The sequence below is a fragment of the Excalfactoria chinensis genome, chromosome 2 (assembly GCF_039878825.1).
Source record: "Excalfactoria chinensis isolate bCotChi1 chromosome 2, bCotChi1.hap2, whole genome shotgun sequence".
Lineage (NCBI taxonomy): Eukaryota > Metazoa > Chordata > Aves > Galliformes > Phasianidae > Excalfactoria > Excalfactoria chinensis.
Genome location: NC_092826.1, coordinates 5,275,503 through 5,303,429, shown reverse-complemented (window position 1 = coordinate 5,303,429; position 27,927 = coordinate 5,275,503). Strand labels below are relative to the sequence as shown.

Genomic DNA, 27,927 nt, shown 5'->3' with positions numbered 1-27,927 from the left:
AGAAGAATGAAAAATCGAGGGGAAATTGGAAAATATCCAATATAGGCTTGGCAAGAACCTCTGGCAGAAATGTTAAAAGCCTTTATAAATTATATTGAAGGGGGAAAAAAATGGAAGGAAGGGAGACTAGGAAATCTATAGGTTTTCTCATGTCTAAATAATCATTGCAAAAGAAACACCTTAGTGCATGAGCTTTCCTGAAAAATATCTGTAAAATTTAACTGGACAACTAACTGCTTCCTTAGTGTGTCTTGAGAGATTCATACACACTACTTCACTTTACCTTTAACATCCCTATCAATATATATGCCTTTCATATGCACCTTTGTCAGCTAATACAGACTTCAATGGTATTTGACGTCAGAGAATTTCAGTCTCACTTTCTCAACAAAAAATGTCCTTTGATGACACTTAAGTTTGTGTTATTTCAGCATTTCCAGATACTTTTCTATTCTCTTTTTGTCTGAAATTCAGTAGTCAAGCTCAGCATTTGTTTATGTGGTTTATAAGACAGATTCCAGAATCATCAGCTGGAGGAGTTCAGCAGCTGAAGATTCTTAGAACTGCACTTTATCCATACAGCACAACCACCATTTCAATGCATTAGCTAATATTTTGCTGTAAGACTGTCTTGCCAAAACTTTCTGAACTGATATTTAGTGTTTATTATTATTATTATTTTAATTAAAATAGCTCTGTTATTTTCTTCTGTGCACTGAAGAAAGGTTCTTTTTTTCTACACTGCCTACCATGTCTATGCTGTATTTCAGGTTACACTTCCATATGGACAGCTATTCTTCAGTATGTAAACAACAGTAAAGAGGCTTAACATTTCTGTCAGAAATTGTGGATGTAACATTTTTCATAGAGCTCTTTCAAGATTACCATCCCATTGCCAATCTATCAGTTTGTGAATCAGTCTATTTTGTCACAATGGTCAGGACTAGATTAGTCTTTGGAAGAAGACGGAAGTAAGAGGTACTGCAAAAGCTCATTTAAGCTTTAAGTAGAAGACTTACAGAGCTGACTGGTGTTTAACTAGTATTATTTGGGGGAGATTGCGCACCTCCTTTATTGGGGGTGGGGAGGGGAGAAGGAAAAAAGAAAACCTTTACACAAATGTTAATTCAGTTCAAGTGACCTCAGCACTGAACTTGAAACAAAAAACGCCAGTTCCAGATTAATCAGACTTTTTCTGTAGTACTGAGTAAATTACATGTGACTGGAATAAAATCTTGGCCACACATTTAAAAGACTGAATTAGTAATACAGATGCCACCATCACAAACCATTCTATTTCCGAAAGTAGAAACATTTAAAGGAGCCTCGTTCTCTGAAACATTTTTCAGTAAATATTTCCGAAAGTATCATTTTGCAATTTTCTTAATTTCTACATTTTCCTTGCTGACACTGCTCGAACTCAAAAAGCCCTAGGATGGCATTGGATGCCTTTTTTTTTCCCCCAGAAATACTGCTTGTCAGGATAAACTATATATATATATATATATATATATATATAGGTCTACAAGTTTCAAGCACAATTTCTAAAGCTGGGTCAGCACCTCTGAAGAATACTCATGTTTGGACAGCATCTCTTCCTTCAGCACAGCTGTGCTATTCCTGTTTCAAGAACGTTGCCATATCATTTACTAGAGGGTCATTTCTGGAAACTCTTAAAATACATGAAAAGAGAAAGAATAAAATAAAATAAAATAAAAAAAGATCACTTTCAACTCAAACCTGCAGGCTTTAAAGAGTAATCTCAACTGGAGAGCAACTCTTCTTTGCTACAATCCACTGAAACATTTCATAAAGCTCCCTGTACTACTGAACTCTTTTTCTACCTTTTGTCACTGGCAGTATACTGAGGCCTAAAGTGTACTCAGATTGTCACTAAACTTGTAACAACAAGAAGTCCCTGCTAAACCAGAGTACAAGTGGAGATATTTTGTTTATATTATCCAGTCATACCTGCTGTTCATCCTTTAACATTTCAGGGTTTTTTTCCACGTTCTTATTTTTTTTTTTTAATGTTTTAAATTAATAATAATTGCTCTAGTCCCCTTGGCCTGTGTTGGACTGTATTTGGAGAAATGGAAGTGATATCAAGAACAAAGGCATCTGGAGCAAAAGAAAATAAGGTTTTCAGTGGATCGTAAAATGTGTGGACCCTATGACTGATCCCCATGGAGACACTGGTCCTTCTTATCTTGAGTTCTTTTAGAGATATGATATAGCATTTAATAATTTCTTGTTTTTACAAGTTCACCACTAAAATGCTACTAATCCCCTCCTCCAGTGATGGGTCAGAAATGGGGTCCAAGAAAGGCATGATGTTCTTCAGACAGAAGCAGACCCAGTTTGGAGTGGCATCCAAGGAGAGGAGCCTGTGGTGAGGCAGAAGGGCTAGGGGAACTGCTGTCCATGGGAAGATCACACAGTATCATTTGGGGAAGGATGGCATCCCATGGGGAGTACCCATGGATTAGGGCAGAGAATGAAGGAGCATGGAGGAGCAGACAGAAAGTATTATGGGCTGACCACAATCCATTTTCTGCTCTCCCACACTGCTCTGGGAGAGAAGGTAGAAGAGGGTGGTTGGAGAGAAGGTGTATTTAGTTTGCCTCTAATTTTTTCCTGCTAGTACTTGGTAACAGTTATACTGATCTCCCTAAACTGAGGTTGTTTTGCCCATGATAATGAGTATCTTCTTCACATTATCTTGACCCTTGAGCTTTTTCTCACTGTATTTTCTTCTTTTGTTCCTTTAAAGAGGGAGTGTGAAAAAGCAATGCAGTACAATTTAGCTGCCCATCAGGGTGAAACCATTACAAAAATGTAAATAAATGCAGTAAAATCCTGTGTGGAAAGCAGGCTGGCTACCTCAGAATTTGCATTTATAGCAAGAAGCTTAAAAAATAGGGAAGATTCTGTATAGTTTTCATACAAATTCTACATCACCTATCAGCCTATGAAGCTTTCAGCCTATAACGAGTACATTGTATGAAACAGCAGTAGCTCTTCCCATGCTCACCTGAGTCTGTATTCACCATCTTACTTTGTTTTATGAGTATAGTTCTCAGGCTTCTGTTTGCAGTCACCAAACAAGCATGCTCATAGTCACAGGCAAGAACTAAATTCAATTAAATTCACTTGAGCTTTTTGTTTGCCAGCTAACTAATGTGAAATGTATCCCCTAAGAACATCCTCCTCCTGCAAGCAAACATGTCAGTGAGTGCTTTCACTTCTAAAGATGCTTATCACAAATTAGCCTCAGATTTCTTTCTAGCATAAGCCAATTTCCCATTCCACATAGCAATTATATAAATGGAGGTGAAGTTCCCAGTCACTCCCTTTGGCTTTTCATGGCTCACAAAAAGATGAACATTAAATAACTTTCACATCAGGATGGGAAAAGAGCTGATAATCTAAACTTAAAAAAATACAACAAAGACATTCTGTTTTTGTTGTTGTTGTTGTTGTTTTTGTTTTTTATGCCCAAAGGGCTATAATAAATGGATGAAAACCCACATGTAGTTGGTATCATTCAAAGAATTACTTCACTGTGTGCAGTCACTGAATTTCTTTTTATAACTAACTGCTACCAAAACTAGGCACTATGCAATGTAAAAGTGAACAACGCTATGAATTAAATCTATCTGATGAGACATGACAGCTTTCAGTGTTGTCTGAATGCCTGGTAGCAATCCACCATATGAAGATTTTATGTCTGTCACCACATCTTCAACATTTGGGGTCTTCACTTCCTTCATTATTACTCATGATGCTGATTGTGGCTGTTGCACATACCCACTTTACAGGTAAGAACCTAAGACAGAAGGTGACTTGGTTCTGTTTCCTCAATAATCAGTATAAGCCAGTGAAAATCAGGCACTTGAGGGGCTTAGAAGTCCTGAAGCAAAGTGCCTTGACTAGCATCGGAGAGGAAGTCTGTCGCAGAGTAGGAAATTGAAGTCAGATCTCACAGTCCAGCAACAGTCTAGACTCCCTGTCCTCTTCCTTTCTTCCTAATATTGTAGAAACTTAAATTACTGGAAATCAAAACACACAGTAATTTGTAGTTTAATTTGATTTCATTAAAATCTAAAATGCAATTCCCAAAAAACAGCCTATTACAATCCACAGACCAAAGAAATTCATGATAAAACTGCTTTGGTTTCCTGCTTGCCACAGCATCATGAAATAAACATAGTAATTCCTTGAATCCCATCAGAGGTCCTGTGTTATTTCTTCTAATCTAAATTCTGAGACTCTGAGCTCTGGTGAGTGTATTTTTAATCAAATATTATTATGGCTAGAACCACAAAGATTCTTATTGTGTTATTTGTACAAGAAGAGATTTTTCATCCCCCACAAATGTAATGCCTACTTTATTAGTGGTTGTTTTGAGTTATAATGGTACTTCTCAGTGCTTACAGGAGAGGAAATTAAACCTTGATATTTCTGAGTAGTCACATGGTGACAAGTCCTAACTTCCACACACACTTCTTAGAACTGAATCTACTAGTAAAGCTCCTCAGATCTACATCATACCAGTACCACATAGTCACACATGTTAACCTTAAGTAAAATTTATAGCCTAGAATCTGTCATATGCCATTTTAGCCACAGAAAAGACAGGCAACAAATTTGATATGACTTTTTTTATTTTTTTATTAATAACCCATAGGCAAAAAGAAATACCTATTAGGAGAAAGGCACTGTAAAGTAAAATTCATCCTTCAGGTACGTAGAATGAAGTCCTCCCAGTGTAATCTATGCAGAAAGTTTACATTATCATCCTGGGCTACTCAGTCTCTGTTTAAGACTATTCTAGTCTGTCACTATTGCTAAGATTATGTTAGGAAATCCATTTCCTCATCCTGAGATCACAAGCTTGATGTCGAGATCTACAAACAGTGACAGAAGAGCTGAACCCTGCCAAATGTATGATAGAAACTGTAGACTCATACTAAACATAAGTCCAGTGTGAAGTCATATTCAGTCCACAAATAAACATGTTCTAGTTGAATCAGTGACAAAAGAAGGACGGACATAACTGGTAAATCCAAGAAATAACAATATTAGTCACTGTGACTAGAGTACACTCAACACAACAGTAGCCTTGCACGAGGACTAAATCTTGACCAGTGCACCATCACTGATGGAATATCTCATTCAGTAAAAAGAGGGGACATTCAGGAAAAGCTGCATACAGAACTCTCTCTGTACTTTTTGTTACTTCCATGGAAAATATGTGTTCTGTTTTTAGGCTTCTTACAGACAAAACCTAACATTTTTGGCTTACATCTCTGTGGGTTTTTGATTTTTCTTGGTGGAAAAATCAAAAACAAAAACAAACAAAAAAAACCTTGGTATGAGACCAATGTCTGCAAAAGAAAGCATAATGTAAATACCTCTAAGATTATACTCAGTAAACTTCCACCAGGACAAAGAAACATTGCAGGTAAACTGGTTTAAAGAAGTTGTACTGATTTGCAGAAGTGTATCAGGTCATAGCTACAGTAGAGATTTTCAGTGGTGTTTTTGGGCTTCACGGTACAGACATAAGTTCTTACTTCCTAAGAATTTGGCCTTAAGTCTGAGTTATCTCACAATAACAAGGCATACTGATCAGCGCAGATAGCAAGTATTACATAGAAGTGTCAAGATCTTGTAGTTAGTACCATGCGGATACTAAAAATCATCAATCAGTATATTTGAGCTGTTTAAAATAAATCGGTTCTTTTCCCTCATGTTTTAATTGTCTTTATCTTCCGAACACATGAATATGCATCTGCATGGATATCTATGTATATGACAGGCTTATGTTTCCCAGAAAGAACATTGACCAGCAAACACAAAGATTTTGTCTGCCTAAGGGAAGCCTGGAGTTGAAGAAGGTGTTAAAGATAAATTTCCCAGTGAGGAAGCATCTGTCTGAATATATTATCACTCCCAGTCAATGTGCAGTAGGGACGTAGCTAAGATGGGAAAAAAAATACTTTCAGCTGATTGCAGCTTAAATCTCCTTCTCTTTGAATAGCCCTTGACAGGACACTACTCTCATCCGGTCTCTGATTCATACTCCCAAAGAATACTCAGTGTCCCCTCAGCCCCAAGCTTTGATGGGCACAGAGAGCCACAGAGCAATGTGCTAGGACAGATCTAAACCTAGTCCACGGTTTACCCCCTGGATTTAGTTGTAGAGGTGTCCGTCACACACCAACAAGGCACCAGGAGTGTCTCATATTGGAGTTCTTCTGTGAACTGACAGTAATTTTGTACTGCATTTAAAGGATGAAACTTCATAGTTTCCTTCTCACATAATAAAAGAACAGGTCCTTGACACCTCTGGCATCCCTACTATGCCACCAGACCTGGAGTACTGAAGACCAACATCTTCCACCAAACTTATCCTTTTTGTTCTGGCCATGAGCCAGCAGCCATATTCAGAATGTGAAAACCTAAAATGGTGAATCACTGCAGGAGGTTCACCAAGCACGTATTTGTCATTTCTGTTAGGTGTTGAGGTGGGAGAGAAACATTTTTATGAACAGAACTATTCCCCTAATTTTGGATGGGGTGCAGCAGCTATGATGATGTTGAAGCACACTTCCATTTAGGACATGAGCTATATTCAAAAAACTCCCACCTAAAAAAAAATGTCAGTAGTTTTAACTATATTAACAGACTCCAGTGTGCCCCCAGTGGCGCAGCGGTTTAAGCTGCTGCCTGCGGCACTGGAGGGCCCGGGTTCGAATCCCCCCTGTGGCGCAGGGGTAGAAGTGCCACTTCGCTACACAGGGGGCTCGAAACCCGGGAGTTGGACTCGATGATCTCTAAGGTCCCTTCCAACTCGCACGATACTATGATACTATGATATGATATGATACTCCCCAATTACTGTTATTATGGTAAGTCATTAAGCAGTGTTGGTAGAAATCTTAAGTCAGACATTTCCCTCTTCAGATCCATTGTATTACTTGATAAAGGGTGAAATGACCATAAAAATGTTCAAGACCATAAATGATTTTTCACTCTCCTACAATGTCAGATGTCCAAGAATTTCTAAAGCACTTTATAACAAGTCGTTAAGTTTCACAATACCCTTATGATAAGATACAATTAACCTCATTACAAATACAGTAGAAACTAAAACAGAGGTGAATTGCTCAATATCAGCACTAGGAAAAAGGGCCCAGCAATCATAGAAATTAAGGAACAGCAAATTCTCCTGAGTCTTCAAATCCAGCAGTTATCACATGTCACACATAATGTACATTATAAGTTCATGCTAATCCACTGTTAAAAACACTCTGCGGCTTTTGCTCTTTCTTGAGGTTTTTACTTCTGGTACTCACTGGCTTATATTCTCATGTGCTAGTTGCCATCCACTTGTGCCTTGGTTTCACTTTTGTTTTCTCTACAAATACAACATCAGTAACACAAAGATCATCTATACTACCACAGTCAAGGTTCTTTATAAAAGCTAAGAATTCTAAAATAAATTTCTCTGAAGGAAACAACAATCTCAATTGTGCAATTTCATGAGTGTTTATACTAACATAATGAGAAAGTTTTATTTTTATTCATAAGGGATACTGTGTTTGTTCTAACATCCAGCATCTACTAGGTAACGTGCAATATCTTTTCTTTCCATATGAAGAAATAAGTCAAAACGCCATCTTTCAGCTACATGCTGGTTTTCACATGCTTTCCTTTGTCACTCAAATGTAATTCAGCATACTTACATACTTCCACAAAACAGATCTTTCAATTCTGAATTACTATATTCTGAAATACTATATGAAAAAAAGCGTGGCCCATAGTGGCTGCAAGGTAACTTCACCACTTTCTCCCTTAAACAGAAGGATGCAGCAAGTCTACTACTATACTGATCTACTCTTCTATTCTAGGGCACTATTTGTAGACACATCTAAATGGGTGCAGAGCGACTTCAGGGAGTTTATGATCTTATGAGTGAATAGCATGGTGGTAGCACATTTTTAATGCGCACTCTAACTTCAAGCAAACAATCAAGTTACATGGTATCTGCAGTAGAAGTGACCTTTTACTACCTGTTCATAAACGCCAAGCATGCAATTTTGAGTCTTGTCGTTTCCTATAGAATGTAAGAAAACGCACTGCATATTTTTATGTCACTAGGTATATAATTCAGAGTCAAGGTGAAATCATTCTAAGTGCTTATCCAAATATCCAACCAACCAAACAAACAAAAATAACAACCCAGAATCAATTAAAAACAAACAAATAAACAAACCCCCCCACCAAAATGCAAACATACAAAAAACCAACACAAAACCAAACCAAACGAAACCAAAACAACAACAAAAAAAGACTGTTTTCAAGATTGTTTTCAAGTTTCAAGTTGTAAACCAGCATTTTGCTATGCAGAATTTTACAATAGCCACTTGAAAACGTATCTGCTCTTAACAGATCAGATCACATTTGAATGTGAAGCAAGTTAAGCAGTGATACTGTCAAAAGACATGAATAAAGACCCAAGTTTACATGAATCTCAATGTAGAAAAGAAGAAAACAAAAATTTGGGTTTTTTGTTTGTTTGGTTGGTTGTTGTTGTTTTTAATCTCACAAATATCTTGCAGCTGTTTGAGCCATTAGGTTTAATATTCCACTTCATTTGCTTCCTAACTGATCATGCCTGTACAAAGACAATGCAGACTGTTCCATGTTCACATAAAAGATGTGAGTTTTGCACAAAACTGAAGAGGAAAAGAGAATCATAGAACCACAGAATATCCTAAGTTGGAAGGAATGTACAAGGATCATCAAGTCCAACTCCTCTACACAGGGCCAACCAAATACCACACCCTACACGTGAGAGCACTGTTCAAATGCTTCTTGAACAAGTTTGGGGTCATGACCACAACTTTTCCTTGATATCCAATCTGAACCTCTCCTGTCATAGTTTCATGCTATTCCTTTGTGTTCTATCACTGGTCACCAAAGAGAGGAGAAGAAGAGTACCTGACTACATCTATAAACATATACATTAAATTACTGCTTTGTGCAGAAACCTATGGAAAGGAAGTGGAAGGTTCCAGCATTACCTAACTGTTGTTTCACATCATTAAGAAATATAAGTCTAAAGAAGGAAGAAGGCTGGGATCATTCTTCTTCTCTTTAGAATGTCATACAAAACTCAGGTCATGTAGCTGGCATTTAGAGGTGGGTTCAAGGCTTGTTCTTCATGCAAACAGATGCTAAGGAGCAAAGGGTAAATCAACACTGTTGCAGGAGGTTGCTAGGCACTGCTGGACAAGCTGCCTACAGAAAGTCTCAAAGGTCCTGCTACAGATGGGAGACTGAGAGAGATGAGAGCAACCACACAGAAAGACCTTTAAGGGCAATGCACAGATCATCAATGAGAAAGTGATTTGACTCTAAACAGAGTTTTATACCGTTACACACAGACCTTCTGTACAGTCTAAGAATCAAAATGAAATCCAGGGACTTAAAGGGTAATCCCAGTCCAGGAAAAGTGCTTGTTCTTAAATGGATCTATTTATTTACTGACTTATTTCTTCTCACGCACAATGGATAAATAAGGCAACAGTAAAAAGACAACAGAAATAACAATATGTCATGGTTCAAACACTAGACCTGTGTTTTCTGCATGAAGCACTGGCTGAGGTTCTGGGGCTGAGGTTCAAAGGGCATCAGACCAACTATAAAAGTGATTTTTTCTGGAAATAAACAAAGTAATGAATGAATGGGGGCTGTTCAGCCTGGAGAAAAGGCAGTTCTGCTGAGACCTGATAGAAACCTTTCTGTATTTAAAGGGGATCTATAAGAAAGGAGATTCTTTAGTAGGGTCTGCTGTGATGGGAGAAAGGGAAATGGTTTCAAAATAAAAGGGGAAATTTAGTATGGATAGAAGGAAAAAGTGTGTTACAGTAAGGGTAATGAAGCTCTGTGACAGGTTTCCCAGAGATGTGGTGGATGCCCCACCCTTGGAGACATCCAAGGTCAGACTGGTTGGGGCCCTAAAAACCTTGATCTAGCTGTAGATATCTCTGTTCATTGCAGGGGTGTTGGACTAGGTGACCTTTAAGAACATGTTCCAGCTCAAACAATTCTATGATTCTATGGTTATATAACCTCCCTCTCATTTTGACATCATTACCTTACCTGGAACATAAATTATCTGCTAATGGAAGATTTTGAATCTCCTGTTAAAGGGAATAACTTTTTAGTTATTCAGATCCTGTTGTTTATCTTACACATTTGTAAAGTTATTGCCATTCATATAATTGCATCTTTGAAGAAGTACCGTAATTTTACAGATAAGACAGAGACAAGGACAAATCATTTGCCCTTCTGTCATTGTCTCCTGTTTCAATCTGTAGGCCACAAGATTTTTCTGAGCAGTCCCTGCCAGTGCTATTAATGGGAAATTAAACCAACCAGAAATCTTTGGCTGGAATACTAAATTAAGGAAATATTTCTAAAAAGCCCATGAGTACACTTGAATGCACAGAAAATTTATTTTTCCAACTTATGATCACATCTAATATATAATGTTAATCTTCAGGGCTGCTAATCATAGATCAATGTTCTACACAACTATTAAGAACACAAAACACTTTGCTGAACCTTGAATTCAGTTCCAGATTGATCAAAATTCAATCCTGTCTACAACTTCCCAGTATATTTTCTGTCCATCTACCAAATATATGGTGAAAATATAACTGTATTTTCAGTCTTATGAAATACAAATAAACCACTATTTACACAATGTCCATTATTATTTAATTAATAAATCACTGTGACATTCCAGAAGGAAAACATGAATTCATTGTTTAGATCACTACCCTTGTGCCCCCTGTTCTCATAGGTAGCCATTTGAGTACTGTCCAGCCATAACTTCTGTTGAACAAACTGGAAAACAGATATATAGAAAAGTTCAGATTTTCAGATCTTAAGAAAAGGCAATTTGTTGTTGATCTCACACTGGAGTCTTCTCCTAATTCTTTTTTTTTTTTTTTTTTTAAATGAGAAATTATGCTGAAACATTGTGTAAAATCCTCCTGACCTAGCTGTAGATGTCCCTCTTCATTGCAGACGTTGGACTAGATGAACTGTAATGGTCCCTTTTAATTCAAATAACTCCATGATTCTATGATCATTTCTTATTGTTTTCTGGGGTAGTCATAGGCACCATTTGCTCTCTCTGTTGCCTGATTCAACTTTGCTGCTTTTTATTATTACTTCTTAATTTGCATACAGGCATGAAGCACACAGTGCAATCATAGTCTTTTTGAGCAAACCCTTTTATAAATACAATGGAACTGTCTCTCTCTGGAAAAGTTCCTGCAACTTCTTTTTATAGTAAATGGAAAGGCACAGAAATGAATCAACTGAACTCAAAATAGACATGTTAAATTACTCTCACAAATTACCTATTTCTTTATTCTGACTATAAAGGTAGCCTGGTTGATTAGCTTAGGAGGAGATGCTCACAGTCGAAATATCAGCAGTTAGATAAGATGATTTCTACACTTAGTCACAGGTTCCCATGGCTGCTTCCACCTCACAGGAACAATTTAGGCTGCAGATTATTTATTGCCTTCCCGTAGAATACAAACTAAAACATAAGACAAATTTTTTGTTAAAGTATCAAAATTGTGTTAGAATAAGGTTTGTTGAGAAACTTACATGTAAATAATGCAAGATACTTTCACTGTGCAAAACACCCTCATTGAAGAACAACCACTAATATCTGTAACTATTAGGAGTATATACATATGTTTCGGATAATGAATGTAAGGTTCTTGTATAAAACTGTAATCTATTTATCTAAGGATACTTCACAGAGATCAACACTGCCACCACTGTTCAACTGATGTGGCACAGACATGAGACAAGGCTTGCCAATAGTAGTGCCATGAACAGGGGACAACTACTCCAGAACCCAAGTCTACCGCTTTATCCCTCAAATCCTAATGTTGACAGTCCTCTCTTGTACAATCACTAGGACATCCCAATAGTCCCAAGAAGCCATCTCTCCTGCAGCATTCCGATAATGGCTCCCTGACCAGAACACTGAGATACAATAATAGAATCACAGAGCTTGGAAAATACCTCTAAGTCATCTAGTTCAATTGCCCACTTATCACCAATATTGCCTACTAAACCATGCCCCTCAGTGCTACAACTACAATTTTCTTAAGCATCTCCAGGGACTATGACTCCACCTCCTACCTGGGCAGTGTGTCCCAGTGCCAAACCACTCTTTCTAAGAATAAACTTTCCCTAATATCCAACATGAACCTCTACTGGTGCAACTTGAGGCCATTACCTCTTGTCCTAAAAATTCACCATCTATAACTATTTTTAAAGCAAGTCTGAAGAAGTGCTTGTGGTCAAAAATAAAATGGCATCTTCCTGAATTGTTTTCATTTAGTTCTTATTACTTTAGACTCTAAAATCTTTCTGCTCAGATGTTTGGTGAGTCTCCAGATTATCACAAAAATCTTCAACCAAAATTACCTGCTGAACCTGAAAATAAAGCACATGAAAACAGTGAGTTGACAGACCATGATCATGATGGTTCAGATCCTTATTGGGAAGCCTCTCTAACACCTGGCTGCAGACACAGCTCCTCAGTATGACCACCACTCTCTTCAGCACTTTGGACACATGGAAGATCCTCCCTTTACCAGGTTACTAATAGTCATGAACAAAGTTATCTCTGCCCTTTTATTTATAAGTTGAAACAGTGAAAATCTATAAAAATAATGGCAGAAGGTTATGGCCTTGTGTCAGGGGAAGTTTAGGTTGAATATTAGGAAAAAATTCCTTCTCAGAAAGAGTAGTGAGGTACTGAAACAGGCTGCTCAGGGAGGTGGTGGAGTTACTGTACCTGGAGGTGCAGATGTTATACTTAGAAAAAAGGTTTAGCAGACAATATAGTGGACGGTTAGACCAGAATTTCTCACAGATCTTTTCCAACAGTAATGATTCTATCATGATCCTATGATAATTTTCTTAAGGTTTGAACTGTTGCTGATGCTTGAAAATACACATTTTTCAGCAGAGGAATGCTCATGCAGATCTCCTATTAAGCCAAAATAAGCTGAACTTGAAAGTGCCAAGACAACATTTTTCAGGCACAGACATTTTCACTGCATCATCATTTTTCTATTTAAATGTTTGAAGAGACTCAATATACTTTTGAAATATTAGATTTAGCATATTTTTATTTAGAATAAATGCAGAAGTTATGGTTGGATTAATTAATTTCTAAAGGAGACACTATTATTTTTAAATTGCTTGATCAAAAAGTTCAGAATGTTTTGTCCCTTAGTAAGACTTTTAATTAAAGCTGCACATTTCTAAGATGAATCTATTATCTTAACCTTGCCTTTTGACACTTCCAATTAGCCTCGTGGAAAGAATTAAATAAAATGGCCTCTCTACCAATACATCGATTCAGGGAGGATAAAAAGCAAGATAACCTATTCATTTCCTCTTGTGAAAGATCCTAGTGTTTCATAAGATCATAGTGCATCCTATAAATGCAGTCTCTTATCAATGTACTGTTCCATAACCAAGGTTCATTTCTCAGACATGTTGACATGTGGGGTGATAAAATAGCTGAGTACTTATCAACAGCATAAATTTTTGTCAGTGCTTTCTGAGCTTGTTTTGTTAAAAAATTGTTTGTTAAAATGCTTTGTTAAAAAATGTTTCCTTCTTGTTTTCAAACTCATTGCCAGTTCCCTAAGAGTGCTGTTCAGTTACAGGATTCACTTAAAAAAAAACTTCAGAAGCTTAGTTTAGCAAAAATTTGCTTGTATTGTCACCTGCATAGCAGATACTCCACATATTTATTTGAAATATTAATTCAGATGAGAAAATTCCCCAAATAAAGGACATCATAATAGGACATTTTTATTGACACCATTATTATTATTATTATTATTATTATTATTATTATTATTATTATTATTATTATTATTATTATTATTATTATTATACTATATTTTGCTTCAGTACAGAGCAGGAAGAAACAATTGTCTGGATTCAATTACTCACTGAATTACTGAAAAGAACTATTCAAAGTTTAGGATGGTGGTGGATACTGAAGGACTTGGACAGTCAGACTCTACATTAGACAGAAAGCATAAGGGATCTCTGTATAGAGACATGTAAGTAGACCTGTAATGGAAAATAGTTCTCTGAAGGTCCAATTCACACCATAGAAGAAAGTCTGAAAAATCTGTTTGGATCACTTCATCATAGAGCTTTTTTTTTCTCAGATACATTGTCCGGGGAAAAGAACCCTGTGGTATGTATTAGCACTTACAAACCCTTTCCAGTTATGGTATCCTTTACTGATCATGGTCAGTTTGTGCTCAGATCATCTCAATTTCAGATGCTGCTTAGCAGCTCCAACACAGTGGTCTATTCAATTGCTTCTCTGCCCTCCATGTTATGTCCTAGCTTCTGGCAAGAAGGAAGGGAATAAATATACCTGCATATTTCATTCTGCAAGGGAAAATTTCCCAGTTACAAATTTGCCTTTCCAGTTTGTACACTTTGAGCCATAATGTAAAGCTTTGACTGAAAAAGCAACAAGACATACACATAGAACTGTCACATAAGTCAAGGATATCTCGTTTCTTCCTCTTTTTCTTTTCTACAGATAAACATTCATTTATTGAGTATCACTGAACTCTGGCTCATATATCTCACTACAGAGAAGGACTTAGGAGTCCTGGAAGATGAGAAGCTTGACATAAGGTCAAGGGAAAAAAAATTGTCCACTTCTACCTTACCCCTGTGAGGCTCCATCAAAAGAAAGAAGTGAAGCTGTTGGAGTGTGTCCAGCAGAGGGCCACAAAGCAGATTAAAGAGCTGGAGCACCTCTCCCTCTAAAAAAAAGCTTAGGATTTGTTCAGAGGGTAGATTTAGGTTAGACACCAGGAGTAAATCCTTTACTCAGAGGTTGCTGAGGTGCTGGAAAGGGCTCTCCAGAGAAACTGTGAATGTGTGAAAGTGCTCAAGGCCAAGTTGAATGAAGCCTTAAGTAGCCTGATCTGGTGGGTGGAAACCCTACTTATGGCAGGGGGTGTGGAACTTTAATGACCCTTCCAATCCAAATCTTTCTATAATTCTATGATACCAATTCTTAAAATTTCTTTTAAGGTCTCAAAGGTAAGAAGGGTTTCTAAAACAACCAACTCTCTTTAGATAAAATCCATGTTTGTCAGGTATGCTTTATTTTACATATAAAATATGTATTAATTTCAGATTTGAAACAAGCTTTGAAAATAAAGCATGTATTTGCTAAAATTTGAATCACTAGCCCCCTTTCTCATGCTTCAAAAACTTATCTTCACTTAATGGAGGCAGAAATCACCCATCAAAAAGTTACGGAAACTAATGACCGCAATTTCATACTATTCCATGAGTCATGGTGCTGTTTCTTCTTGCTCTAATGAGCAACTGACTACAAATGCTTGTTTTGACTGTCTTAAGAAACACTTTGATTTTTTTCTTTTAAAAGTTAATGCAAAATTCCTTCAGTGGAAATTTATTTGAAATGTCCAAACGGTAACAACGAAATAAGGATCAGTAATTGTCTATTAAAAAACAGACAGAAATGGTTGGCCAAGGAATATATTCTAAATATAACTGGTCCTTGACATTAAGTCTGAGATAGTCACAGAATTAACATTTTATTTATAGAAAAAGGCAAAATTTTCTTGCATGCACTCAGTATGGGGGACCAGGAACTAGTCTAGCAAAATTCAGGCATAGGTTACAGAAATGTCCTTCATTTTCTCATATTCTCTTCTAGTCTCCTTTCCTCACATCCCATTTATATAATATCATTTTTTCCTTGACACTTAATGTCAGTTATACCATTTTATAAAAAATAATCAAATCAGGTGTGCATGAAACATCTCTACAGCATCAATCAAAAAATCTAATGTGTAATAGCAAATATCACATCTTGTTTCCACCACCTTATTGGAGACAACTGAAAAAGAAATGAACATTCCTTGTCTCTATTTGGCTTTCTGCACTTAGAAATAACCCAGTTTAACTGATTAAAATTAGGTCTAATACTGCTATGGTGTATTAAAGATTAGAATGACAACAGGTAACAATTTCTCTTAAGCACTTTGTATTACTTGACTTATTTTCAAAACAAGTTGCCAAAAATACCTGTCTGCTTAGAAAGCCTTTTTGAAAATTGGCCATGTGGTGATTCTGCAGGGAAGAAGCGAAGGAAATCTGGACACAAATCAAAGTCCTAAGTAATTACATTGGATATAAACTATGCTAAGTAATTCTTTCCTAATGTTTACATAATATTTTCCCCTTGTCTGTAACATATAAAGGTAAGCAGCAACTCATTGCTTTGTTACATGAGAATAAAATACAGGGGATTTAAAAGCAGTTCATATAGTAAAATCTTACTGTAACTTTCACTAATAAAGAAAAAATCTCTTTCCAAAAAGTAATGAATTCAGATGATGTGTATACTACTGCAAAACGCTGCAGAGAAAACTCAAAATTAAACCATTATTGAGATTTGTCTTCCTGGCTTCTTCAGCAATGTAATTCAACTTTGTTTATCCTAACATATCACCCTCTTTATGAAATCTCCATCTATATTGATCTGGTTTCCACTGCTCTCCACTCTTCCATGGTACAGGAAATTAAGATAAAAACAGCTCATCTTAAATGCTTCAGACCATTATTATTTCTCCCACTAATTTCACCAATGAATATCATTGTGTGCTTATGGGAAAATTTAAAAATGGAAATGTTTTAAAAATATGTTAAAGATAAGCTCCTTGTTTCTTCTATCTATAGCCTAGAAAACACTTAATGACTGAATGTTAATACTTCTCCAAATTCCTGTGCTAAAATTTATACAATTGCCCAAACACTTATGGAAACACTTATGGAAGATATTTAGCCTATCATGAAAGAACTCAGCCAATGAGTTAATTATACCAACATGCTGATATGAGATGTAACTTTCACTTTCCCATCTCCTTTGTCTGCATTTGCACATTCAGCCTAATGTATGCTGCAGGTGGACATCATCACACCAAAATTTTATTAAGCCATACTTATGAAAAGCACTAGAAGGAAAAATAAATAAATAAATAAATAAATCCACTCAAAAAGGCACTATTAGAGTTTGGCTTTAAGATATGTATACATCAACTCAGTCCTTCAGAACTGATGTTGAAACTGATAAAGTACATGTCATTGCCAAAAAAAAAAAAAAAAAAAAAAAAGGTAGTAAGCATAGCTTGCTGTTCATAAGCCAAAAGCAGACTGCATCAGTCATGATGCCTATTCAGAGACAGGAAGCTAAATCTCATGGGGTTTCAAAACCAACATGAGAGAAACCAAAGACTGTGCTCAGCCAGCCTTGTTCCCTTTCTCCTCTTCAGAGTCATTAGTCACCAGCCTACTTTTGTCTTTAAGGAAATTTACCACTCTCTTTTCTTGGTGGTGCATTACAATAGGACAAGAATTAATGGCCTAAAACTTGAACAAAGGAAGTACCATGCTAACATGCAGAAGAACTTATTTACAATAAGAGTGATGGAGCACTGGTTGCCCAGAGAGATTGTGGAGTTTCCTTCCATGTAGATATTCAAGACAAGCTCAGATACCTATCTGTGTAACCTATTGCAGGAAATCTAGTATGGCAGAGGGGTTGAACTCCATGATCTCTCATGGTCCCTTCCAACCCCTGCAATTCTGTGATTCTGTGACTAATAATGGTTAGAGGTATTAAATAATTGTATGCATTTATATTTACATATATGTATGTACATGCTGCAGTCTGAGTTAACACAAACTGATGTGCAGCCTTAACGATCTACATTGCTGAGCTAGAAGGGATACTGATCCTCAGCACAGTTTTCTATTGTTTTACGTGGTGTACATAGCCTATTTGTTTCCCACAACATAGACAGGATACAGCAAACTTATGGACCATGTGGTAGCTCATTAGAACTCCTGCACACCTTGCTAGTTCTTCCCTGGGCATGCAGGCAACTGCTACAGGATGGCTTCACTTCCTCTGAATTCCTCAGAATTATGTCTTTTCCTATTACACAGATGAAAATTCCTAGCAGGAAGTAAACTAAACATTGCTAATGATGTCAGTTCTAACAGTTCTATTGTAAATCCCACAGAAATTAATAAAAATTAAATGTTGCATGCGCAGGAAGAGAAATACTACCACTTATTTCTAGGAAGTTTTCCTTAGCTCTCATAGGTGCTAAGAACCTGATAAGGAAAAGATTACAAAAGATTTAGTTTACACCAAACTCAATGAATCTCAACTACTTTTGCTTTCATTCTATTTGGATGCCCCATCCCTGGACAGGCAGACAGATCTAATGCCTGATTTTGTGGTTAGCAGCCCTGCCCAAGGCAGAGGGTTTGGAACTGCGTAATCTTTGAGGTTTCTTCCAACCCAAGTCATTCTATGACTCTTTGATACTATATAATACCACCTTGCAGTTGCATAGTACTACTTTGACAGGAATGTCTTGTGGAAATGCTTGAAGAAATTTAATTACCTTCTATCCCAGCTGTGCCCAAACTCAGAGAGTGTTCACTGGCATGAGAATGAAAAGAATATTACAGCCTGGATGCCATTAGGTTCAGTCCCATTAAATAATGCTCTCTCACAGACCTATGAAATCAATTAAGAAATACTTGCATAGATAGCCAAGAAAAAGCCATTTAAAGCTTTAACCCATTGTCTTGATGTTAGCTCTATAAAGTTATTAAACTCCAGTCTGGATTTCATTAGCACTGTGCAAGTCAGCAGCTAATTCTGTAACCACACTGCCTGCCTTGCCTCTCTCCTATTACTATTAATTGTTTTGAGAAGAGGTGAAAGGAAACAGGTCACTGAGGTGTATCAGGCAGAAGAAAATACTGCCCTGACTAAAACGTAAGGAGAGAAAATAGTTCAGTTTGTTTTTTAAATAAAAATGCCATCCTTCTTGCAATGCAGAACAGGAGTGGGGTTTTTGTTTGTTTCTTTATATTGTTTTTGTTTGCTTCTTTGGGTTGTTTTTGTTTGTTTGTTTCATAGAAAAAGAAGTTCTAGCTATATTCATAGAATCATAGAATGGCTTGGATTGGAAGGGGCCCCAAGGATCATCAGGTTCCAACCCCCCTACTACAGGCAGGGCTACCAACCTCCAGGATCTTAGTTCTAGACTGCTTATGCCTGTATCTGGTGAAAATTTAGGACATTTACAGAGAATAAAGGAAATCCATAGAATTCTGTATCTTTCAAGAATGATTTACACTGGAATAAAATGAAAAATCATTTTCTTACTTCCTTAAGAACTTTTCATACAAAAAAACTGAATTAGATATCAAACTGAATTAGATATTTTTTTTCTCAGAAACAATTTCTTTACTCGGATTTTGAGTTGTTGAACTTTTTTTTCAGATATCTTTGGATTTTTTATAATTATTTGCATTTTATTTTTAAAAAATTGAATAATTAATTTATATTTCAATGTATAATTGAATCTTAGTTAATTGAACCAGACTTTCAAATTAATATATATATATTAAACTTAACATTTAATCCATGAAAGAATGTTAAATTGGATCACTTCAAATGTAAAAAGTAAAAATATCTCTTTTATTTTTTATTACATTCTGTGTAATACTCAAACTCAAGAATTCATTAATCTTGCATTCCCTGTTTTTCTTCCTCTCTGCGCAATACTGAGTGAAAAGGAGTCTATTGGGTTTTTTGTTTGTTTGTTTGTTTTGTACAATCTGTCATTAACACTGAAACGATTTTCATCCAGGAATCTCAAAGAATAGTAAAACAACTCCTTTCACTGACAGCAAGGACAATCACATATAAAATAAGAGGGCATGAATTTCCACTGCTTTTCTGACATGGAATCCCAACAGAGAAAATTAAGTTTATATTTCACAAGTACTTACAGAATCTATGATGGTAACAACAATGGTACAGTAAATTAATCCATGTTTTGGCAATTGGTGTGATGTGTGTCCAGAAAAGTCAAAATTATGGATACATATGGAGATCATCTAACAGAAGACACTGCACTTGACCTACAGTATGATGTCACTTTATCAGTGGATAACTTTATACTAAAGATTATACCTCCAAGGTTCCTCCAACCTGAACTTGGCCATGGATTTGGTAAGGTTTCTGTCAGCACTCACTGGTGTTCAACTTAGATGTTCTCACCTTTATAGGGCATCAGGGAGATATTACCCAATATTGTGTACTTTTTTTACTGCAAGAGGCAAAGAACTGTCTTTGTATGAACAGTTTTCTACACAATACAGTTTTGTTTTGCCCATCTTTCAGTTCCAACCCAATTCATAAGGCTCCCCAGGTTATGCAATTCCAGGAAAGAAAAAAAATATATATATCTAAATAATGCCTGGATTGCATGGTGCTCTCCTGGACCACTGCTGTACACCTCAAATCTAACTCAATAACACATCAGAATCAAGTCACGAGCAGCCAAAGATCATTAAGAAAATCCAGGTCAGACTCTAAAATTCACGGCCATCCTTCACCCATTCCCCACACACATCCTCTCCTTCTCCATGCCACACCATCTCCAGTCACGTCCCAGTCCTCAGGGACCAGTTTACCTGTCTGTCCCACAATTGTAGCAAATAGCCTGTGGGGAATCCTGGATGGAATCTTCAGTCCAGCTCTTATCTGGTAATACCTGGGAAGAAAAGATTAGAAATGGCATGCTGTTACACAGTTGTCTTTATCCAACTTAGAAATCTTTGAGAAAACATCATAGGTATCCATAGACAAACAAAAGTCCCTACAAGAACTGAAATGCTTAGAAATACTGAGCCTTTTCTTCTGCAGTGTAATTTTAACTACAGTTATAATTTATATAGCCGTTGATCAGAACCATCCTATTTTACAGCAGTCTGAGTGGACATGGGGACCAAATGCGTGATTGAAAAGTAAAGGTTGTAAAAAGATCTCGGCTTTCTATACAGAAGAGTCACAAAAGATCTGTGGTAACATGCAGTGAGATCAGGCAAAGACAAATATTTAATTGAAAATAAGGGAAGAGGAAACTTCTGCAGAAAGAAAACAAATCTCAGACCTGGAAAAACTCATTTCATACATAGGGATTATCATGTTCCATACAGTAGATATTGTATCTTGGAAACACTGTCATTAGCTTTAATCATGTCTAAAGAAGTTCTGTTCCAGTTATTTGCCATTCTGTAGGTGATTCCTACTTTAAGTGAAAAATGTCAAAAACAGCAGTTTCACCAGCTCATTACAAAAGGTGCAGGACACTTTAGAAAGTCTGAAAGCATGAGCTCAGTCCAAACAGATAAACAAACTTATAGCAATTTCCCCTTGTCAGCACTTTCATAAGCAAAGAATAACAGATAGTGTATATAAGCTCCTGTGTAGCACACGACCCCACAGTTTATTTGCAGCTCTCCCACTGAGCTGCTGAAAAACCATACTAGCGTCAATTCCTCTTTCTTTGCATTTTCCTTCCTACAGTGTGCTTGGTCTGTTCATTTATAAACTCCTCACAACAGGGTTATCTTGCAAGTGGTTGTAGATATTTTCATCCTGATTTCTATTCAGCCTCTAAATACAAAAATTAGAATTGTTAAAGGTCTATCCTGAAGACTTTAAGACAGATGAGTTAATTTCTTCAGGAATGTACATACAACAGTGCATGGAAATGAACTGTTAGAAAGCCCGCTGTTCTTTGAATTGCTGAATAAACAGCTCATAGAGGTTACACTTACCAGCAAAATCTTTAATTTGCATGTAATAGAGAACAACCCAGATCTCTCTCTGTCGGGTGAAAAGATGAAGGAAGGGGTTTGATGAGGAGAGAAAAAAATCTTTAGTGGAAACTCATTCATATTCTCCCACAGCAGTAAGGCTACATTATCCTACATAATCCAACTTGTAGACTGTTGTGCACCTGGAAATAGTCCCAGCACAAACTCTGGCAAATTTTGGTATCCATTTTAGGTGACAACTTGGAAATGGAAACTGCTTCAGTTTTCAGAATTCTAAACACACAACAGCCACTTAAAAACACTGCCAACCAAAGCTTAATGCATGATCTTGCACAACAGTAGGAGTTTTGACTTAATTTTATTGGTGTTGATTTCTTCCAAAATAAGTGAAAGAATTATGTTTTAAAACCTTCCATACTTTCACTTTTTAACTGAAAAAACTACCCTAACTGGTTTATCCACAGTCCAAGCACTTCAAAATCACACCAATATCATATTAGTGGATTTCCACAGCAGTGAAATGGGATAGTGCTCAGTACAGAGGTATTAATATCATGTTACTTCATGTCACTATCAGAATACTTAGAATCATAGGATCATAGAATCACAGGGTTGAAAAGGACCTACAAGATCATCTAGTCCAATCGTCCTCCCTTTAACATACCTACAGAAAACCACTAAACCATATCTCCCTATCCAGACGACAGATCTACTTATCTAAGAATGACTTCCTATAGCTACCTGGCAATTCTTTTAAATTTTTGTCTCATGAAATTGTGATGGGTTATCCTCGGCTAAGGGTCAAACTCCCAGCCCTTCTCTCAACCACTCTCCTCAACAAAACAACTAGAAAAAATACTAAAAAAATCCTGTGGATCAAGATAAAGAGTGGGAGGTCAATTACCAGTTACAGTCACTGGCAAAATAGACTCACCTTGGGTAGTCTGGGTAGAAAGATACAAAACCAAACATTAAAACAACACCTCCCTCCATTCCATGCCATTTTCCCCAGTTTTAACACCACTTCATCATTCCTGACATTTCTCCATTCACTTGACCAGAAACAGAGGAAACAGAATTGTAGAACACTCCAAGTTGGAAAGGATTGATAAGGATCATAGAATCCTTGAATCCAACCCCCAGCTCCATACAGGACCTCTTCCTAGTATCCAGTCTAAGCCAATATCCAGTCCATAGGTTATGCTTGGCACACGAGAATTAGGCTAGGTGGTAACCCTCTTTGAGTAAACAGAAGTATTGGGTTTTTTTTGTGCATTTTCTGTTGCTGTTGCATTATTGGATGCTATTTTTAAACAAGAACAGTGCAGACTTTAGTAAAGTAGGAATGCCATGGAAAATTGCTGGATAATGAGGAACAGGTGCTGTGAAGGAAAGATGAGGAAACAGCAAGCTGATTTCAAGAAAAGATCTAAAGGAATTTGGCACATAACTCAGCAAAGCACAGCAATCAGATCCCTTCTCTATAAATACACTGAAAGGAAAAACATCAGGAAGGAAGAAGGAGAGTAAGGTACAAGAAAGTACAACACTGGCACAAGAACAACTACATATAACTGTCCATGAATAAATGCAATTTAGGAACAAGAAGTTGTAGCTGGCAAAGGAGCAAGGCTGTTAAACTTTCCCCTCATAGAAGCAGGGATGAAAAAGCCAATTTGTTTTTAGGGGAAATTCGGTAAATTACTGAATGATTTATAGGACTTGGATCCTTCCCATCTGCAGGACCAGCATTATTTACGTAGGCAGTCTCTAACAGTCCAAATCTCATCTCTCCTGTGAGACGGTCTGCATAGGTCACCCCAGTAGTGATGGATTTGCCATCATCACTTTCACTGGTCATTTGTGAATTGCTCATCTTTAAGATCACCAATAATTTGAATGTTAAGTTTATTTTTCCATGCCAGGAAACTCATTAATCCCTGATGACCTATCTATACTGACTCACCTGGGACACTGACGTTAGAACTTCCCCTGGGAGCCTGGCTCCACTAATGGATTTGCAGGGTTATACAGTCACTCCTTGCTTCTCCCTTTCATAAGTCAGAGCTACTGTCACCTTTCAGCTTCTCAGTACAACGGTGGTCAGACTTCCTCTCAGGAGAACCAATGTCACTCTCAGATGTTAACTGCTCACTTAATGCTCAGACATGGTGCAGAGGTTTGTTTCACTGTCTGTTAATTGTTACTGTTGTATTGAAATGCACAGAGGAAGTATTCAATCTTAAGTGAATCAAATGTTTTCACTTCAGAGAGCTCATCATGTCATCTCAAGTGATTTACAAAAGGTAGTGCCTAATCCCAAAGGACTCACAACAAAAACATCATTAAAACACAACCAGGGAGAAGTCTGGTACCAGCCTTATTTCTGACACTTGAACTCCATCCTGCTATTGCTTACTCCTCTCTGATTAACACCAGATCATCTCATCTCCCAAGGTGTTGTGTACTTGATATCTTGCCATTGACATCGGTGGTGGTACTATAGAGATTAGGCTAAGAAGGGTTGGTGAATCTGAGAGAAGAAATTTGGTGGATAATATTGATGTATCTTTCTACAAAACTGATGGATCACTCCCATCGGGAGTCCTGAAAAACTACACTTCTTTAGTTATTCCTTCAGCATGGAAAAAAGTTGCTCAGTATCAATGCCACAGGCACCAGATAAACTACATAGTTTCTGCCTACTTTGAATTATGCCTGACTTTATGGCTTAAAATTTCACCCTGTCATAGGCTGCATTTTAATAAATAAACCTTAAGCTAGAAAATACTGCAAACAAACCAACTACATGCTGAGTCCTGTCATTCAGCCTGGAGTTCCTGTTGCTTCTCAGACCAACTGCCCTCCAGCAGTCCCTGTTAGCAAAACCTCTCCATTGAATTACTACTGCTAGGGAGCTGCGGCAGCATACTGTTTTGGAAAACAATGAGGAAGAGAGACTTCTTCACCAAAATAGCATGAGATCTCAAATCTCTATCCAAGAAGTGACAACACTGGCTATAAGGGGAGTTTAAACTTGTTATTTTTCTGCAGGAAAGAACATATATTCCACCTCTGGTAATGTTAGTAAGTCTTTTTGTCTTGTGATGATTATTCCCATAGGAGGACTCCTAAATGTGTAGCATTTAGCTGCTATATATTCCAGAAGATTTTCAGGGTCAGATGAAACAACTGTAATTATCTAGACTGATTCCTAGAAAAATACAGCACCTAGGATTTTACTGAACAATCAGACAGAAAATAAAACTACAAGCTATTATTTCCTATACAGATACAAACAAAAAGGGATATTCCTTGTTCATGGAAAACAAAACAAAACAAAACAAAAAAAGAAAGAAAAAGAGTTACATATCTGACAAGTCAATGGCATTTCATAGGTCTATAAGTTGCATGAGTCAAATAGCAGTGCATTGTCCATCCCCTGTCCCTATTTTGCATAGGATCTGGGTAGCATACTGATTTTGGTGGGTTCTGTATACTAATCAAAGAAGACAGAATAAAAGAAGGTAATAATAATTTTCCACCTATGATAGAGGAAAGAGATACAGAATCATTAAGGTTGGAAAAGACCTCTAATATCATCTAGTCCAGCCATCAACTCATCAACAGCATGCCCACTATATCATGTCCCTATGTGCTACATCTACCCTTTTCTTGAAAACCTCCAGGGACAGAAATTTCAGTACCTCACCCACTCCAAAATCTCAACCACTTTCTGAGATAAATTTTTTCCTCATATCCAACCTGAACATCCCTTGGAGCAGCTTGAGGCCACTACCTTTCAGTGTACAACTAGTTACCTGGGAAAAGAAGCCAACCTGCTTCCAAGAGGTTTTAGAGAATGATAAGGTCTCCCTTGACCCTTCTCTTCTCCAGACTGAAAAGTCCCAGTTCCCTCAGCCACTCCTCATAAGACCTGTGCTCCAGACCCCTTACCAGCTTTGCTGTCCTTCTCTGGACATGCTCCAGGGTCTCAATGTTTTTGTAGTTATGAGGGGCCCAAAGTTTAACGCAGAATTCAAGGTGTGGCCTCACAAAGTACAGGCAGACAATCACCTCCCTGCCCCTACTGACTTCACTATTTGTGATACAATCAAGAATGACACTGGCCTTCTTGGCTTCCATGGGAAGCCCTGTCAGAGCATCCCGTTCTGTTGAATTTTGAAGCAATTAAAAACACAGCTTATTTCAGAACATCTCATTTGTTGGATTTTTCTTTAGAATCCACATACATCTACAAACATCAATCACGATATTTTTTCAACCTAATGGTATCTAAAAGAAACCTTTGTGATCAGCTATTCCACTGAATTCCAGCAGGGTGTCAAAGATCCCCGGAAAACAAGAGTGAGAACATGTCACACAGGAACTACCTGTAGGCTGTAGGTGCTTCTTCCCAACCTTTATCACCATTTCCACTAGCAGTGTTTCCTTCCCACTCTTTTGGCAGGAACAACTTGGGCAGCTCACAAGTGGAGGTGGCAAGACAGAAACTTTCCTCAGCTCTCAGTGCTTTATCTTACACAAACACTGAGTGAGGTGACAGGTCTAGTGGGGAGCCACTGCCATAATGTCCACAGCTGTTGTGCCGGGGCACGACAGCAGGTTAGTCAGACACAATTATCACACTCCTATTCAGACTTCCTTTATCACATCAAGTTTCCACAATTAGCACAGAATTATCCCCAGGCTCTTTAACTTTTGATGAAGGTAGATCTAAAATTGGTAGAAAATGAAAAGAACAATCCATATCCTCCTTTCAGTATAGTAATGGAGCCCTCATCTCTAGCTTGAGGGCATAGCTGGCATACTGCAAACTGCCCACCTAGAATAAGGTTGTAGATGCAGGCACAAGTAGGCAAGTGAAAAAGGAAATTTTTCCAGTTATAAATGTTTAGTAGCTGTTTTTTCTTTTCTTTCTTTTTTTTTTTTTTTTTTTTTTTTCCCCAGAAAATCCTGTTCTAGCAATAAATTGTATTAAGCTTTACAAACCTACAGAGTATTTGTGTGATTCATTATCATCCAAGCAAACAGTATGCAACAGATTCTCCCAGGATCTTGCTGAAGATGCTTAGCATGTCCCCAGATCAAACACAAATAGACATGTTTGAGCCCAAATAGAAATCTTGAGACCAAGATTTAGGGCTGGAAACTCTTGAACTAAGTGAGCCTGAATAAAATGTGGAGAAGATATAACACCCATTGGCATTCACACACTAAGTTTAAGAGAAGAGCTTCATAATTCAGTGTGTTACTGAATCAAAGCATATACTTGGCACTTGATACCTTTGGTGCAAAGCTTTCATTTGGATTCACATAAGTCACAACCTTGATCATTTTATACTTCCAGCTACTCGTACCTTTTCATCAGATCATCTTTTCTCTGCAGAACCTAGTCACTCTATAGGCCATAAAAGCTCCAGACCCTGCATCCCTGCAGTTCTCTGACAATTACATCAACCAGCACTCTTTACATCTTCTTTTATACTCACTTCAGGGGTTCTTGCCCTTTCACGCTCACCAAGGTAGCAATGCTGTCTTTAATTTGTTCCTATATCCATACTCTTAAAGCAGTCAGCCATTTTCTTCCATTTCAGACAAATTAGGGGTGAAGAAGAGCAGGTAGAGGAATGATGAACAGCAGAGTAAAATGAAAGCAGACATGCTCTATTGTTGTTGAAGAGAGGTAGGCAAAGGAAAGGGCAGAAAAATTAGGACCCTAATAAGGATCTGAGCACTTATATTCTTTTCTCAAAGGCAATGAGAAACCCTGGAAACACGGTTTAATTTAGTTTCAGTGTCAAGAAGTAACATTTTTCAATCTGTTTTTAAATTATATGAGCAGCTAGAGATGGAAAGATTTTCTGCTCTTCTAACTGAAGCACCTGAAATATCTTACACTGAAATAATCTCAGAGAGATACGTAACCCTTAGCTGTTCTGGGTGTCAAGAAGAGACACTCTATGGAAATTATTTCATAGATATAAAAGGAGATGAATGTTCCTGAAGGTCATTCTTGTCATTCTTAATTCAAATGGTTACATTACAGCTTTT

General features: G+C 37.3%; 1 protein-coding gene across 4 annotated transcripts in view; it reads right to left on the bottom strand.

Moving 5' to 3' along the window:
* FAM135B (family with sequence similarity 135 member B) overlaps positions 1-27,927 on the bottom strand; it is a 243,632-nt gene that overhangs the window by 75,363 nt on the left and 140,342 nt on the right. For all 4 annotated transcript variants that reach the window (XR_011902795.1, XM_072328219.1, XM_072328218.1 and 1 more), the window contains exon 3: positions 20,704-20,783. Coding sequence is in view for 3 of the 4 variants with exons in the window: in XM_072328219.1 (XP_072184320.1) it covers positions 20,704-20,783 (80 nt within the window). In the remaining variant the exon portion in view is untranslated. The remainder of the gene's footprint in view (positions 1-20,703; positions 20,784-27,927) is intronic.